This window comes from Papaver somniferum, chromosome 7 (genome assembly GCF_003573695.1).
Source record: "Papaver somniferum cultivar HN1 chromosome 7, ASM357369v1, whole genome shotgun sequence".
In the NCBI taxonomy this organism is placed as follows: domain Eukaryota; kingdom Viridiplantae; phylum Streptophyta; class Magnoliopsida; order Ranunculales; family Papaveraceae; genus Papaver; species Papaver somniferum.
In genome coordinates, this window is record NC_039364.1 from 113,033,743 (window position 1) to 113,051,807 (window position 18,065).

The window sequence follows — 18,065 nt, forward strand, 5'->3', positions numbered from 1 at the left end:
GAAGAATAAAGCAGTTGAGAAGGAGGTTTACTTCTTGGAAAGTGACTCATTGTTATAGAGAAACGAATAGAGCTGCAGATTTTCTTGCAAGGTTGTATCCTGGTGGTACTTGGGTGGAGCTTCGACATGATGATTTTTCTCCTGATTTTAGAGAAATTCTGGCAGCTGAGAAGGCTTAACAGGTTTATCATAGGCGAAGAAGAAGATAGTTTTGGTGTTGTTTTTTCTTTCTGTTTTTAGTTTTGTTTTGTGTTTTTGGTTTGGGTATCCTTAACCAGTGGGCTTTGTCAAAAAAAAAAAAGATTACTTAAGTTGAAATGTAAGGTTTAATTTTGTTAATGATGGTGCAAACCAGGATTGCTGCTTCGGCATCACAATGCAATACCAATTTGTTCGTATGCTCCTTTTTATTTTTATTTCTTTTAACTAGACAGATGCTAGAAACTATGGAACCTATGGGTTATAGGCCACCTCTTTAATTCGATAATAAATTATCTTTGCCGACTAAAAAGAAAAAGACTACGATGACAATTTTTTTTTGAGTAATGACGTAGCTTAACAAAATAAAAAGATAACTACGGTTACAACATCTGAAATTTATAAGTCCACAATATACTACGTTCTTTTAAAAAAAAAAATATTATCACTCTTTTATTTAGACCAAATTAAAAAGGTGATAACAAAACTTTTCCATAAACGAACCAAATATATAAAAAGAATCGTTTCAACCATAGGCAAGTTTGGGGGCTCAAGATCCATTGATGGTGCATCTGCCTGTGGGTACCATTATAACATGGTCAACGGCATTGGATGGACTAGAGTTCATTATTTTGTTCATACGGTTCCTACAGCCAAGATGTGCGTAACGGAGTCGTTACTAACGACGGATGGGTGATCCCATATTAAGCCGGGAATCCAAATTCGTTGGTCCTTATGAACCAGAACTAAAAGTCAAAACGGATATAAGTTCCTTTTAAATGTGTAGTTTCAAAACGGTTTTGATTAATAATTCTGGTAATAACCTGGAACCAAAACATTTCCGTGTCGTTATCTCAAACAATCAGTTACTACCTATTCCCCCACTTCCATTCTTGTTATTTATTGAAGTCTATTTGTCCGTATCGAGATCCATCAGTGGCAATACCAACAAACTTACCAGTTATAAAGAAAGAAAGAGAGAGAGAGAGGAGTCTTACCCACACGAGCGGTTTTGAGTTGCATGCAGAGGAAGAGCAGAGAACCCAAGAGAAATAATCTTGAAGTAAGTACCCACCCTGACCAGAGACTCTGGGTACATGGTGTTTTTCTTAATTTAAAGTTCAAACTTTGTTCCCTTTTTACTGTAAATCCCATCTCTTCTGTTCTCCTTGTTTATTCCTTCTTCTGCTTTTAATGCTTATTTCTAACAAGTTCTATAAAACAAAATGTATTAAATACTCAAGATCAAACAACCTCTTCTCAGTTCTCTCATTATATAGCAAGTTTTCATTTATCAAAATTTGTACCAACTGTAATTATATACTACATAAGTAGCAAATTAGCAGTAATGTTGAAGTAGGAATATCTACTTGTTTGTTAGTAGTGGGTTCGTTTAATTCTTGATTTCTTTCTTTAGGAACTAGTCTTAATCTCATCAGTTAGTTTTTTACTAATATTTGATCATCACAATGACTTTACAACAACCACAACAAAATCTTCAAAAATCAAGTGGTGGTGATGAAAGTAGTTATTTTAGAAGAAGATTTCAAGAGATCAACTTTCTGTCTTCTCGTCCATCATCACCCACTTCGTTATCTCTTAGTTTTGGTCCATTTTCTTCTTCGTCTTCTCCTTCCAAGGATAAAAGCATGATGAGTAAAAGTTCAGATTTGAGTTTTCAAGTAATGGGGGGATCAAATGATGAGCAAAACATCAAAAGTTGGAGTTTCCAGACTACTTCTGAAGAAACTGCCATAAAAAATGAAATGCCTTGTAATGCTGATTATCAAAAACAACAGGACAGTGAAAGTTTTGGTCATGGAAGCAATCAACAAAGTACAAGTAGTGTGCATTCTATTGCAAGAGGGCATTGGAGACCAGCTGAGGATTCCAAACTTAAAGAACTCGTATCTCAGTATGGTCCTCAAAACTGGAATCTCATTTCAGAGAAACTACAAGGAAGATCAGGTGCGTATAGAATTATTTCAAAAGTTTTTTTGCTCAAGTCATTCGATTATGAATACTGATGATATTCTTGTTTGTTTGTTTTTTGGGCTGCAGGAAAAAGTTGTAGATTAAGATGGTTTAATCAACTGGATCCAAGGATTAACAGAAGAGCATTTAGTGAAGAAGAGGAAGAGAGACTGTTAGCAGCACACAGATTATATGGAAATAGATGGGCTATGATTTCTAGACTTTTCCCTGGTAGAACTGATAATGGTGTTAAGAATCATTGGCATGTTATCATGGCTAGAAAACAGAGAGAACAATCTAATAATCTTTCTAGGAGGTCATCTAGAAAACCATTTCCTCCTATTCCTACTGCTAGTACTACTACTTATGACCATCAAACCCTTTTGATGATGAAACATGCAGATTTGAAATTGATTAGTTCTTATCATCAAAAGAATGCAGCAGCAGGAGGAGCAGGAGCACGTAGTGAATCAACCATTACTACTAAAGATGACCAATCTACTTCAACTTGCACTAATTTGTCTCTTAACTCATCTTCTGCGGCCAGAACCCAACCTATTAGTCCTAATCAAATGCTCTTTGATTTCCAAATGGGTATGTTTTGATCCTTCAAAGATGGTGTTAGATTACAAATTTGTTTTTGTTTAATTAGTTTCTAGTGGCGGTCCATTTTATTTGTTTTTGTGATTATAGGTCCATCTGAAGAAAATATGATGTCTTTTAGCAGTGGGTGTTTGTATAGTGAGAAGACCAAGACTGGGATCAGTAAACATGATAGTTATCCAATGAAGATGGTTATTGGTTTAGATCATCATCCATCTGGTGGTTATTCTGATTCAAACTCTGAAATTTCAGCTAATGATAGTTCAGTACATAAAAGAGGGAGACGTAATCTTAATACCGGAGATAATGAAGCTTTGCCTTTCATTGATTTCCTTGGAGTTGGAACCACGGCATAATAGACTGAAAGGGTTTTATTAAGAACTTGGCATAGAAACAAGGGATAATTTGAAGAAATATATCTTGAAATGTACATGGTCACAGTTTTGTTAATCAACAGTAAGAAACCTTTTGTTGCTTGTGTTGTTAGTATGAAATCAACAGTACAGTTTGCTGTTAATTTCCTCTTTATTTATTGTCATGTTAATCAAAATGTTTGCTGTGAATCTTTAATATTACCAGTATTAATTGTAGTTACTCAATTACACAGCTAACTTTACCTCACTTTACGGAAGTTTCATACTTGCATTTATCTCAAGCTACCATCCTATTTTGCGTTCACGGGGACGAGATTTTAACATTCTCAGAATCATTTATGCCACGACATTCAATGAAATAAAGACAGTGTATGAGTAATTTCTGACTGATACATATAGGCTTTGATAGGTAAAACTTAGGTTAACTGAATTGAATAGACAAGAACAGAAACAGTTAGTTCTTTTTCTTGTTTGACTGGTTTTCAAGCTATCTATTACATTTCAAACTATACTCTGTCCCAGATAAGACAACTCAGTGCTGATTTTGTTCATCCTTTATCCCTCCTTAGACTAACTTCAGAAACTGTCACACAACAAGCGCACAACACATACAAATATACTTCAAATAATAACTCGTCAACTTGTTTTTGTGTACGTGTGGATGTGCAGAGTGAACTAGTGACTGAGAACCTCTAACTAAAAGGTTTTGTTGGTTTCTTTTCTGATACATGCGTGCATAAGTGGGAAACTTCTGTGGGGGAATACTCGACTGTTATGAAATCAGCCAGAGGAAAAGTCCAAAACCCAAAAAAAAAAAAGCTTAACTGATCAGTAACGACATTTCTTTACGGTTTCAGCAACAAAGGGTGCATACAAGAACAACAAAAGAAAAATTCAACCAAGTGTCTGGATTCTGTTACTTGAGTTTGGTGTAACTTCAGCAGCTGCATGCACCGACCCTGCTGGTTGGTGGAGGAACTGGAATTACGTGAAATATATGGAAGAAAGTCAAGTAAGAATGGACCTCCACATGTTTTCATCTTCATTTCTTTCGCATTACACGACAGATCCCAGTTAGCAATTCCATGAACGGGAAAATTTTGGATCGGCAAAAACACGCATATTATAGGTAATTAGAGCGTCCACGGTGGACGATCAAACCTATAATTATGGTCCAGAAACGAGACACAGCGGGACGGAGTAAAGATTAAAAACCGGACCAAAATCAAATTCCAGACTATATTTGATCTGGGACTAAGACCAAAACTATATATAGTCGAATGAACGTATAATGTTCGTTTGTCACCGGGCGGATATATAATGTGATCCTGTTGATGAGGCGTGCATATAATATGATCCTGGTGATGGGGCAGGCATATAATGTGATCCTCATGAGACGTACATATAAAGTTCGCCTGATGGTTGATGGGGCGTACATATAATGTGAGCCTGTGATGGGGCGGGCATATAATGTGATCCTGGTGTATACTTTTTCCTAAGCGACCAAATTTACTCTTCCACCCTAGTGTAACACCACGGACTAAACTTAAATTTGGTCGTTTTTTTTTTGGTCTTTGGTCTTTACTTATGATCGCACCATTGCAGTTGCTCTTAGGTGATATGTAAAAATATCCGGTCAATTATGCATTGTTCAGGAAAAACAAGTAAATAAGTAAATTTTCTTGTGAAAGAGAAGAAGATATAAAATAAGGAGAAGAAGTAGAGAGAAATTCTATTTATGTGTGTAAAATACAAAGGTTTGTGACTCTATATATAGAGTTTGTATATTTGGTTCCAAGTAATATGGTTCCACTAAAGTGGGCATCTATATGATAAACTGACGTTTATAACACTCCTCCTAGATGGCCACTGTATCTAAGCTAATTGCCTCGTTAAAACCTTGGCAGGAAAATTCTAGGGGACATAATCTAATCGAAGGGAAAAAAGTACAATAATGAAAAACTTATAACAGAGTTGAACATGTATATGTTGCCTCGTTAAAACCTTGACAAGGAAAATCCAGTGAGACAAAACCTTGGCGAAGGAAATAGAGTACAACTTGATAGTTCGGTAAAATTCTTTTTATTATGATGCTTCCCCTGATAAGTAATTCAGTTAATTTTTGGCTTTCAAATATTTGAGTCGAGACTTCCCAATTTGGATGAACGAATTTCTTAAATGCAGAAGATCATTGTGCTTTCATGAAGATGTCCGCCAGTTGATGAAGTCTTCTTTTATGTTGCACAAGCAGTATCGTCTTCGTGTAGTTCTTTTCCAGAGTCTATGTTCTTCTTCAACTCATTGAGAACTTATGTGATGCATTTATGCTAACTTCTCGTGATGATTTGATGAAGTCGTTGATGGACTTTCTTCGACAAAAGAGTGAAGATGCAAATACGTTAGAGCATTGCTCGGTCGAACTCGCATGTGTTTCTATCTCAAGCATGTTTGTCAATGTTAGTGATCAAAACTATAAGTCTTGATTTCTAGTCTACTATAGCTAAGGTCTCGGACTAGGATAGAAAGTGTAGTTGAGCTCAAGAACTCCATTAAAATCATCATACAAGACGAAGGACTACTCAAGGAACCGGTGGATCTTCATCGACTAAAAGGTATGTGGAGACTTGAACTTATGTATCACTCAAAAGTCTATTTATCTCATGTCTTGAGACAAAAGTCGTTTTGCTATATAGACTTAGATTATACACATTTGCTATTTCGAGCCGAGTTTATCTCGCCTATTTATTTCTCAAAATATGTGTTGGTAAGCTTTCGCTTTAGCCAAGTTCATCTTTACCTAGTGACGAAAGTCATGACAAGTTTCAATCACTTTGAAAATTGCTTACTTTGACGAAAAATAGTTTGTGAATAACAAATATAGAATATCAACGTCCTCTAAGAATGTTTCAATGATTGAAATGAGAGTTTAGCCAATATATAACCATTGGAGGATATAAGCATTGTTGTGGAAACACATATATGTATAAGTCCTTATTCCTTGAACCGAAGTTTGCGAACTTTGTTGATCAAGAGAACCGGAATGGTGGCATGAGCCAAGTCCGCGAAGTGGCGGAAGTTCTCGACCCGAGAAATTCTGCTGGAGTTTGTGAACTCCGTCCGGGAACTTAATTCGCGAACCCAGTCCGCGAACTTGAGTAGGTTATATCTAAAAATGATGTTTGTGAACTTATTCTTATATAAACTAAGGAATGCAAATTGCAAACGGTGGCTATGTAGTTCATGAACCGATTCGAGTGAATCAAATCTTTTTTGCGTCAATTGTGTCTTGTGTAGTTACGTAAGATTTCCTTGCAATTGAAAAACTCTCTAACTAGTTCATTTGAGTCACTTGAACTAGTTATGGTGAAGAAGAATATGGTTGATATGAAAGTGATCATATGGCTAACCATTTGGTTGACTATTGTTGAACCAAAAAATGTACAAGTTTGGGTACGGTTACACAAGCCTAGAAACATGCATTTCATTTGTGTGTAATAAGATAGTTTTCGATCTAACGGTTGAAATATATTAGCTTGAATCTAATCAGGTTTTCATCTAACGGTGAATATTGAATGATTTGTTACCAAGCTAACATTGATTGCAAACCCTGATTTGAAAGACTATATAAGGGAGAACTCTAACAACTGGGAAACCTAATCCCCACACCTTCTGTGTGATACTAGTTGTGCTAAGCTAGAGTCGATTCTCCTTTAACCTTGGTTTTTTCTTCTAAACCAGGTTAACGACTTAAAGACTTCATTGGGATTGTGAAGCCAGACCGATACAACTTTCTTGTAGTTGTGTGATCTGATCTTGTTGTTTCTATCGTACGAGTACAATTGTAATAATTGGCTTGAGATTGATATCTCCGATAGGCAATATATAAAAGAAATAAAAAACACTTCGTCTCATCGTTTGTGATTCCGCAATATCTTTTTCGCTGCGTCGATTAAGATTATTGTGTTGTGATTGATAATATTAGGTTGTTATTCGGGAATATAAGTCTGGTTTATCAATTGGTTCCTGTTCACCTTGATTTATCAAAAGACGGAACAAAACTCGTAGGTATATTTGTGGGAGACGGATTTATCCATTACCGTTGACTTTTCTGTGTGATACAGATTTGTTTATTAAAGTCTTCGACTTTGGGTCGTAGCAACTCTTAGTTGTGGGTGAGATCAGCTAAGGGAATCAAGTACGTAGCATCCTGCTGGGATTAGAGACGTAGGAGCATAATTGTACCTTGGATCAATGTGAGATTGATTGGGGTTCAACTACAGTCATGATCGAAGTTAATTTGGAGTAGGCTAGTATCTGTAGCGGCTTAATACAGTGTGTGTTCAATCTGGACTAGTGTTGATGGTGGTTTTAAAATCGTAAAACTGTACATCCGACATGACGTCACTATGACCATTAGCAAATCTATTGAATCAATCAGCATGCTTACGTAAGAATTATCGGGGTACCTTTTTTTTTACATGGGTCATGTTCCACGGCAAAACCCTTAATATTGACTAACATCATCCATGCCAAACCCTAATTCTCATGCTACCACACCAAGGCATGCCACCCATGCCAGCCGTACCACTGTGCCAATGGAAAACCATGCCAGCCACGTTTACCGCGCCAAGGCATGCCAACCATGCCAGCCGCACCACTGTGCCAATCGCGTGCCATGCCAGCCACATCATCGCGCCAAGGCATGCCAACCATGCCAGCCGCACCACTGTGCCAATGGAAAACCATGCTAGCCACATCTTCGCGCCAAGGCATGCCAACTATGCCAGCCGCACCACTGTGCAAATGGCAAACCATGCCAGCCACGTTTACCGCCAAGGCATGCCAGCCATGCTGGACGCACCATGCGCCATGGCATGCCAAACCCTTGGCCCTACCATGCCAAGCCGTCGAAACCCTTGGCCCCACCATGCCAATCCACCCGCACCATTCTACCTTGGCCCCACTATTCCAAACCATCCGCACCATTCTTCCTTGGTCCTACTATGCCAAGCCGCCCGCACCATTCTGCTCTGGCCCCACTGTGCCAAGCCGTACGCACCATTCTGCCTTGGCCCCACTATGCCAAGCCGTCCGCGCCATTTGCCTTGGCCATACCATGTCGGCCTTCCCTATGCGGCTACCAAACGAAGGTGTGCGACGATCAACGACCACCCTTCAATCCTAGATGCAAATCCTAGTCGTCCAAGGTCGCCAGACAACGCATAGTAACCTTTGGCCCAAAATCCTAGTTTTGGCCACACCAAACCGCGCCAAGGCATGCCATGCCACATGTGCCAATGGCATGCCAACCACCTTTCCGCGCCATACCATGTCGGCCTTCCCTATGCGGCTACCAAAACGAAGGCGTGCGACGATCAACGGCCACCCTTCAATCCTAGATGCAAATCCTAGCCGTCCAAGGTCGCCAGACAACACATGGTAACCTTTGGCCCAAAACCCTAGTTTTGGCCACGCCAAACCGCACCAAGGCATGCCATGCCACATGTGCCAATGGCATGCCAACCACCTTGTCGCGTCATACCATGTCGGGCTTCCTTATGCAGCTACCAAAACGAAGGCGTGCGACGATCAACGACTACCCTTCAATAGATGAAAATCCTAGCCGTCCAAGGTTGCTAAACAACGCACGGTAACCTTTGGCCCCAAACCCTAGTTTTGGCCACGCCAAACCGTGCCAAGGCATTCCATGCCACATGTGCCAATGGCATGCCAACCACCTTGCCGCGCCACGCCATACCGGCCTTCCCTATGTGATAAGCACGAAAGTGCGACGCATTTTCACCCATAAATACATTAGCTGGGACTCATTTTATCACTAATAAACTTGTTTTAAGTCTTTTCAAGGAAATAATCTCTTTTGGAAAAATAGATCGAAAAAAGTGTTATAAGCAGCCAGAGGAACTGATAAAGGCACCCATCATTTCAGATACGGTCACCCAACTTGTTAAAGACACCCAACAAATCAACAAATGGATAGAGGCACCCTCTTCTTCTTCATTTGAAACAGATTCACATGATTTATGGGAGATCTCAAAGATTTAAGGCAAAGATATCTTGTTGCCTATTATACAAGAAGTTTTCATATCTTGAAGTTTAAAGAGATAATATATTGATGAGTTTGTTTTTATTGAAAAGGAGAAAGAAAATCTGTGGTTTTATTATAAATAAAAATAATAATAATATCCTCAGGATTTTATTCTAGTAAATAGAGGAAGATGTGTGATAATGGAGAAAGAAATTATTCCTGAGATATCTTTCATCAAAGAGAAGATCTGGTAGAGTTATGGAAGAATTTTTTGAAAAGATGTTTGAGTAATGGGTTGTTGTGTATAAATAGGGTGCTAATAGGACCAAACAAAAAAAAAAAGAGGGGGGAGTTTTGGTAGAGCAAAATTGTTGCGTTTAATTTTTCTTCATTTTCACCATTGTAAAATCATTTGAGCTATTAATTATATTTTTTGAGTGTGTTTTCATCATGAGCAGCTAAACCCCAACATTGGGTCAACGGAGGAACCCGAACTTCACACATGGGTGAATTTGTATTATTTTCTGTATGACTTTTGCACTTATTTTAAATTGATTTATGATTCGAATTAATTAGTTATCATTTTATTAGATGGGTCATGCTTGCTTAGATGTTTGATATCCCATGCTTACGATTTATAACTAATGTTTTGAGGATCTACTTTGGCAAAACAAGAGTCGATGTTTTATTAATTTATTGAACTTTAATTGTTGAGAATAAATAAATTGAACCATGTGTTATGAATTCGGTGGAATCCTAGTCCCAATGAATCTCTGTTTTATTTATTATTTTATTTAAACCTTTAAATTTAATCTTCACAAGTCTTAGAGTTTGAATCCTTATTACAACAACGACAATCAAAAACATTATCATTTTGGCGCCGCCGACACGGATTTGTTTTTAGATTAATTTTTTAGGTTTATTTATTTTTATTTTGTACTATATTTTCATTTCATTTTAGATTTTTTTTCCTTTTTATGCGTTTCTTTTTGTATTTCTTTTCAGGGACTTTTTGAGAATGATGACTTCTTCTGAGGAGACGTCACCTACGATGACGCTGGCGGAATATATGCGTAGAAAGTCAAATTATCAGGAAACCTCATCTGAGATGACGCTTGCTGAATATATGCGTAGGCAATGGTATGGAGTTTCTACTCTACATGAGGTAAGTGAATAACCTCCTCTAGAGATATATGAGAAGTATTACAAACACACACCGCCTAGTTTGGAACAAAGATTGAGAGTTCTTGAATGTCAAAGATTATTTGTTGATGATGATGAATTTGGTAGTGACTCTCTGTTCCAAAAAGAATATATAGATGACCATGTGGATGATTATGTGGATGAGTTGCCTAATTCCATACATGAATCTACCTCACAAGATCATTCATCCGACTTAGAGGTTGTTTCTACACCCCTAGACTTCCAAAAGTTGCCTAATTTAGGGTTAGAATTGTGTGCTTCTAAAGTAATGTTGGATTACTTTGCATCTAAGTACCCAGAGGACTTGCCTATTCCTGATATCGTGCATGAATCAATTGATATTTCCCCAGTCTCAATAAAATCCCCATATTTTGTTCTTTACGCACTTCCTTGTGCAGTAAAAACTTGGTTTAGGGGTAAATCTTGGTTTTTGACAGTTTCAATGTCACCATATTTTCATAGCATAATTGTGAAGCTGTCGTTTGTAAATACTGTATTTTGGGTTGATCCCCAAATTTTCAGACTGTTAATTTTTGGGGATCCTTTTTGTATATTCCAGTAGGTGTACTTTTATCTTATTTATTTTTATATTTTGTTTACTTTTTCCATTATGAATTTCCCATCTTAAGTTTTGCGTTGGATGACTCAATTACATTGAGGACAATGTAATGTTTAAGTGTGGGGGAGTGGTTAACTTTTTACTTTAGTGTTTCAGGAGTTTCATTGCAAATCATGATCAGCTGTTGAGCGGGTCTATTGAAGGTTTGTGGGTAGTTTATGACCAGCTGTTGAGCGGGTATAAAAATTAAAAAAAAAATAAATTGTAGGTGTTAGGGTTATGACCAGCTGGGTAGCGGGTCTTTTCTTTTTTCTTGCATATTATGACCAACTGTGTAGCGGGTCTCTTTCTCTTTATCTTATTATATGACCAGCCGTGTAGCGGGTCTTTCCATTTTTTTCTTATATTTTATGGCCAGCTGTGTAGCGGGTCTTTAAAAAAAAATTATGACCAGCTGTGTAGCGGGTTTCTCTCTCTATCTTATTATATGACCAGCTGTGTAGCGGGTCAATTTTTCTGTTTTGCTCGAGGACTAGCAAAATGTAAGTGTGGGGGAATTTGATAAGCACGAAAGTGCGACGGATTTTCACCCATAAATACATTAGCTGGGACTCATTTTATCACTAATAAACTTGTTTTAAGTCTTTTCAAGGAAATAAGCTCTTTTGTAAAAATAGATCGAAAAAAGTGTTAAAAGCAGCCAGAGGAACTGATAAAGGCACCCATCATTTCAGATACGGTCACCCAACTTGTTAAAGACACCCAATAAATGAACAAATGGATAATTTATGGGAGATCTCAAAGATTTAAGGCAAAGATATCTTGTTGCCTATTATACAAGAAGTTTTCATATCTTGAAGTTAAAAGATATAATATATTGATGAGTTTGTTTTTATTGAAAAGGAGAAAGAAAATATGTGGTTTTATTTATAAATAAAAATAATAATAATATCCCCAGGATTTTATTCTAGCAAATAGAGGAAGATGTGTGATAATGGAGAAAGAAATTATTCCTGAGTCATCTTTCATCAAAGAGAAGATCTGGTGGAGTTATGGAAGAATATTTTGAAAAGATGTTTGAGTAATGGGTTGTTGTGTATAAATAAGGTGCTAATAGGACCAAACAAAAAAAAAAAGAGGGGGGAGTTTTGGTAGAGCAAAATTGTTGCGTTTAATTTTTCTTCATTTTCACCATTGTAAACACCATTCGAGCTATTAATTATATTTTTTGAGTGTGTTTTCATCATGAGAAGCTAAACCCCAACATTGGGTCGACGGAGGAAGACGAACTTCACACATGGGTGAATTTGTATTATTTTCTGTATGACTTTTGCACTTATTTTAAATTGATTTATGATTCGAATTAATTAGTTATCATTTTATTAGATGGGTCATGCTTGCTTAGATATTTGATGTCCCATGCTTACGATTTATAACTAATGTTTTGAGGATCTACTTTGGCAAAACAAGAGTCGATGTTTTATTAATTATTGAACTTTAATTGTTGAGAATAAATAAATTGAACCATGTGTTATGAATTCGGTGGAATCCTAGTCCCAATGAATCTCTCTTTTATTTATTATTTTATTTAAACCTTTAAATTTAGTCTTCACAAGTCTTAGAGTTTGAATCCTTATTACAACAACGACAATCAAAAACATTATCATTATGCGGATGCCAAAACGAAGGCCTGCAATGATCAACGACCATCTTTTCATCTAAGATGCAGATTTTAGCCGTCCAAGGTTACCAGCTAACGCATGACAACTTTTGGCCCTAGTTTGGTCGCGCCTAAACAAAGCCAAAACCCTAACTTTTGGCCGCGCCTAAACCAGGCCATATTAAAGCCATACCGAGCATGCTTTCATGCCACTGGCTACCAAACGAAGGGTTGCAATTATCAACGACTACCTTTCCTCTTAAGATGCAAAATCTCGACCGTCGAAGGTCACCGAGCTGGCAAGTCTCCCAAGCTCGACTTGCCAGACGACACCACATGCTACATGTTTTCCGTGAAAACACTCGAGACATCAACGCATGTCACAAACTGAGAGATGCTCATTGGGTATTGGTTTGGCGGTTTACAGCGTGCGGCGTACACTACGCCCGTTATAAGAAAGTATCATAAGGATGAGGCGGTTAGTAAATACAGGGAGTAATGGTGAAACGCTTTCTTTTATGGAACATCAATTCCAGGCGTTACCGGTTACCACCTCCTCCCATTTACTCACCCGTTTTCCATTTCTTAATGAGACCAGAGTACGTTTCACTTCGACTTGTATAAATAGACATTACCTATTTCCACCGAACAAAAAGTTCAGGTCAGGAGCATACAACACTCAGAAAATATTTGCTAGCTTTACATTTGTTAGCTTCCCACTTTCTGATACAAGTCGTGAAACAACTACTCTTTCAGAATCAACTATTCTGGTCTCAACACTCTCTTCGCTTCCCTCCCCAAAACCAACCCTTCTCCTTCACTTTGTGGACGAAGCAAGTCTGGAACGACCATTTCTTGGTTTAGGCCGGATTTGTACATATTGATCTCTCGAATCTAAAGTACTCCCTTGCAGTACATTGTTTAGGGTTTAAACTCGTTTCTCACCCACACACCCGAAATTACCAAAATCAACAGAAATCGTTTTCGCCCTCAAACAATTGGCGACCATAGTGGGAGATCAATCTCTCGGTTGCAATATCGATTCCCAAATTTGCGATATCACCTTTCACTTCCAACTCCAATATGGTGGAACTCAGATCCGGCTCAGCTGCCGAGAACACCAACGCAGAATTTTTCCCTGGTGTTAACACTACTTCCAACAGCATCACTACGCCACCTACTAACCCCAGTAATACCGAAACCACTCATTCAGGTGTAACAACGCCGATCACTAGGGCCAGAGCCGCTGCCGCCTCTAATGTTCCTGCGCAACTTGTTAATCCTGGCAGTACTGAAAGCTGATAGACGCATTTATGTGTCTATTTTCATCTCTTTTGTGTATTTTGTTAGTACCCATTTTTGCTTATTGTGGTGTTTTTATGTTTGTTTAGGTGTTTTTGGAGAAATACCCCTTGTGTAGAAAGAGTTGCTCAATAAGTAATGTTTTACACCCCAGAGAAATGCACTGAAAGGCACCCCAGAAATGCACCGAAAACGTCCCAGAAATGTACCGGAGGATCCTAGAAAAATTATCATTTCCACCCCAAAATTACTATTTCCACCCAAATTACTATTCGCACCCCAGCACTCTGGATAAGGGGCACCTTCTTCTCAAATTCAAATAAACTTTTTGGCGGGAAAATTGGTTCATCAACTGGCAGAATTTCAATCGATAAAATGAAGGTGTTGTGGTGCGATTCAATGGCTCAAACTTGGTAGGAAGATGTGATATAGGTTAAGGAACACGTTTTGGGCTTTTGGTTCGATCAAATTTGGCCATAATTAGCTGGACAATTCACGGAAGCAAAACAGGGAAACACGGGTTGGACACGGGATTGGAGAAGATTTGAGCGTGTTCTTCTCATGCATGAGGGATCTAGAAACGTTGTGGGTCGTGTTTAAACACTTATAGAGTGACCAGGATGGAAATCTATGCGTACCAGAGCAATAATGGAAAGAAAATATTCCCAAGAATATTTTTCTTTACTGCCGAGTTAAAGAGAATTATATGGAGTAATTGAGGGAGATTCAACGAGCTGTAGGTGTATAAATATGTTCCCTGGGAGTACTAGAGAGGCTGTCGAGAGTTGGGAGAAGATAGGAGAGCCACAGACGCAGAAATCAAGAGTTGATCAAACTCTGCTGCTGCTGCTACTGCTGATGAAGAACACCAAGAGCACGAAGAACGGACTCGCAGCAGCAGTCGTTTATCAACAGTGAAAATGACTCACATCCGTGGGTCGTAGGTGTGGGTCGTAGCATTTCAGCGACAACAGCACCTCAGCTTTGTCGTTAATTTTGGACGCCTTCTGTGGGTCGCAGAATCCTGTTTTAGAACATTTACTTATCTTTCTCTTTATTGTAAACATCAATTGAGCTTAATAAAATATTTTGAGAGGTTTTCCAACATGATGAGTTAATTCCCTCGTAACCAAGGCAATGGAGGAAGCTATTCACGCAACATAAATGGGTAACTATTTCATTTAATTATATAATTCACCTAATCGCTGCTTTTGCAGAGTTTTAAATTGTTTGAATGATTGTCTTAATTATTTGTTATTCAGTTTGATAGGTTATGCTTGGTTTAATCTCTTGATAATCTATGCTTAAGGTTTACAAATAATGTTTGAGAATTTGTATGATTGATAGTGAATTAAAGATAAAAGAGGACTTAAGAATTGAATAGAGTTTTGAAATATTTATCATTCAATCTTGCGTAGTAGTGGAATCTAGTGTCTTGGTTACCTCTCGCCCAAAATTGTTAATATTTTGTATATATATTTTTATAAGTCTAAAAAAATCCTTTACCTTCACAAGTCTTAGAGTTCGAACCTTTATTACTACAACCCACGAAAAATCTTTAATCAAAAGCCTCCTTCAGGCGTTACGCCACCAGTCACCAGGGCCAGAGCTGTCGCTACCGCTCCTAACGCTTCGTCAAGCATGGCACCTCCAACCGCCATTAAGACTCCAACTACCCCACCAACGGGACGAGAAACCGGAGGAACCAGAGGAAGCCGACCCTATATCACCATCCCTGATTTGATGGAACGAGATGAGGTTCTCGCTAGAGCCCAGACGGATATGGTTTGGACACAGAAAGAAGTACTTGTCTTCCTCAAAGCTCTGACAGAGATGCTGCCGCATGAGTCACGCCCTCTAGAGCCGATTAGAAACGCCTCCCACACCCCCGACGCTAGCACCTCGACGGAACGCGTCTCCGCATACGAGGAGATTCGTGCCAGAACCCCATTGGAAAGAAGTCAGTCGTCCAATTTTGTCACACGAGAGGATCTGGAGCAACTTCTCCGGAATCGAATCAAGAATGAAGAAATATACATGCATCAGCATCAACCTCCTTACCCACCTTAAATACAAAGGATTCCTCTTCCAAGAGGATACTCCTCTCCTCAATTCACCCTGTACGACGGCGCCGAAAATGAACGTGAATATGTCTCTCGCTTCTTGGAGTCCCTAGGCGAACATGAATACAATCACGTTCTTCGTCTGAGGGAGTTTTCAAAATCGCTTACCGGAAGAGCGTACACATGGTACAACAGCATCGCGCCAAACAACATCCCCAACTGGGATGGCATGGTTACCGCATTTTACAAGAAATACTTCTTTGTGTCTGAACAAGTTACCTTCTCGGACCTAGGAAGGATGTACCAACGGGACAACGAACATCCAAATGATTTCGTTAAGAGATTCAGGGTTCAAGCACTAGACTGTCATGACCCAAACGTGACCGAGTAACAGCTGGTGAATTCATGCATCAACGGTATGGCACCCATTTACTGCGCCTTGCTAGAGAACCTGCATTTCCAGACATTCTCTGAGCTCCATGAAGCTGCCAGGCGATCAACAACGACAGCACCAGCATTATTAGAAAGAGCTAGACCAACCAGAGCCGAAGATGTACGCTAAACTCGCGGGAATAGACGTCTCATCAACAAGCAGTACAACACTAGTCCCTCCTCTGTGAGCGTAGTAAACGAGGGAGGAAAAAGGAAGGCTCCAGCTGCAGACCAGCAGCCTAAACACGAAGCACCAGCACGACGAGAAACTCTGCCACGAAAGGCCGCCGCTAAAGATCTCATGCGTCATCACGAAGCTGAAGAAAATACCCTGGATTTCCGTTTCCCATTGAGGAGGTAATCGATCTCTTAGAAGCATGGATTCAAGATGATGTTATCATACTACCATCTCCCAGACGCCCACCGACTGAGGCCGAGATGGCAAACCCCAAATACTGCCACAGATTTGTTCACCACCCAACCAGTGATTGCAACAGACTGAAGCATATCTTCAAATAAAAGATAGAAGCAGGGGAACTTCAACTAGGAAACGAGGGAGTACATCGAGACCCACTTCCGGTGAGGAATTGTGGAGTCTCTGGGGACTCCGTGCACGAGACTGTGTGATCCATGATGCAGCACGTATGCGAAATTCTCTACCTTTCCAAGGTGCAGCGCCAAGATATCTTCACGGCTTTCAATTGTGTCGTGTCGGGAAACGGCTTGTTCCCTCCACGGAAGCCACACCAAGATCCCACGCTCTCTCAGCGAGCGGAATCGAAAAGGAAAACTGGGGACTGCTGACCACGTCCTATTTAAGAGGTATTGAATTCGACAACACGCTAATCGACACGGCCTCTGACTTCAACATTGTTACTTTCAAGACTCTGAAAGATGCGGGATTTACGAAACAAGAGGCTACCCATTCCCCATCCGTGATTAAGAAACCCAGGAGGGCAAGCCTTGAACACGTACGGCTACATTAACCTCGAGATTAAGGTGGGACACACTATAACGCGTAGCAAATTCCACATTGTCAAAGAACTGGGTTACGACATGATATTCTGACACTTGTGGGTACTCGACAACAAGGCGAAATTAAGAACATCCCCTCTACCGATGTCAACGCCCGAAAGAATCTCCAACAAACCGTCCCACTTGTTGCCGCATCGACGAGTTACCGATGGAACCCGGACACCTGGAGATGAACTGTTGATGCTAACTCATAGATTCCAAACGCAAGTAAGTTTGGCCGAACGATCTTCTTTACAACCAGTCATTTCTTCCCCTATTATGTCATGGGGACTCAACACGATTACTGGCGCGGGCGCTGTCAAGAGATGTGAGTGGGGCACTGGGCCATTCAAATGCTTTGCAAAGAATTTGGAAATCGAAACTGATGAGACCAAGATTCAAATGGTTGCACAACACCCGAACTCGTTTCAAATCCGAGATATGGTGGTCAAAGTGAACTCGTTTCAAGTCGGGAAGATGATGGTGAAGATATCTTCTCGGACCGATTCACCCAAGGAAAAAGAAGACGAGTCATATCTGGTGGCAGACGTCCTTTTGGGAGGTTATTACAAACTCATCAACACAAACAAGCTGGGAGGCGTGATAATTCACTCGCGATGGCTCAAGCTTTTCAATC

General features: G+C 39.5%; 1 protein-coding gene across 1 annotated transcript; it reads left to right on the forward strand.

Moving 5' to 3' along the window:
* The first annotated feature begins 1,164 nt into the window (after positions 1–1,164).
* LOC113292907 (transcription factor CSA-like) lies at positions 1,165–3,250 on the forward strand. Its single transcript, XM_026541723.1, has 3 exons — positions 1,165–2,166; positions 2,260–2,766; positions 2,866–3,250. Exons 1-3 carry the CDS (start codon positions 1,668–1,670, stop codon positions 3,129–3,131), a joined length of 1,272 nt encoding a protein of 423 aa, XP_026397508.1. The 5' UTR covers positions 1,165–1,667; the 3' UTR covers positions 3,132–3,250.
* Positions 3,251–18,065: the final 14,815 nt, after the last annotated feature.

Excerpts from the sequence above, each read along its gene's own strand:
- LOC113292907 (XM_026541723.1), top strand. The coding sequence starts at position 1,668 with ATGACTTTACAACAACCACAACAAAATCTTCAAAAATCAAGTGGTGGT. Across the intron at positions 2,167-2,259 it reads GAAACTACAAGGAAGATCAG|GAAAAAGTTGTAGATTAAGA; the intron begins GTGCGTATAGAA and ends TTTGGGCTGCAG. Across the intron at positions 2,767-2,865 it reads GCTCTTTGATTTCCAAATGG|GTCCATCTGAAGAAAATATG; the intron begins GTATGTTTTGAT and ends TTGTGATTATAG.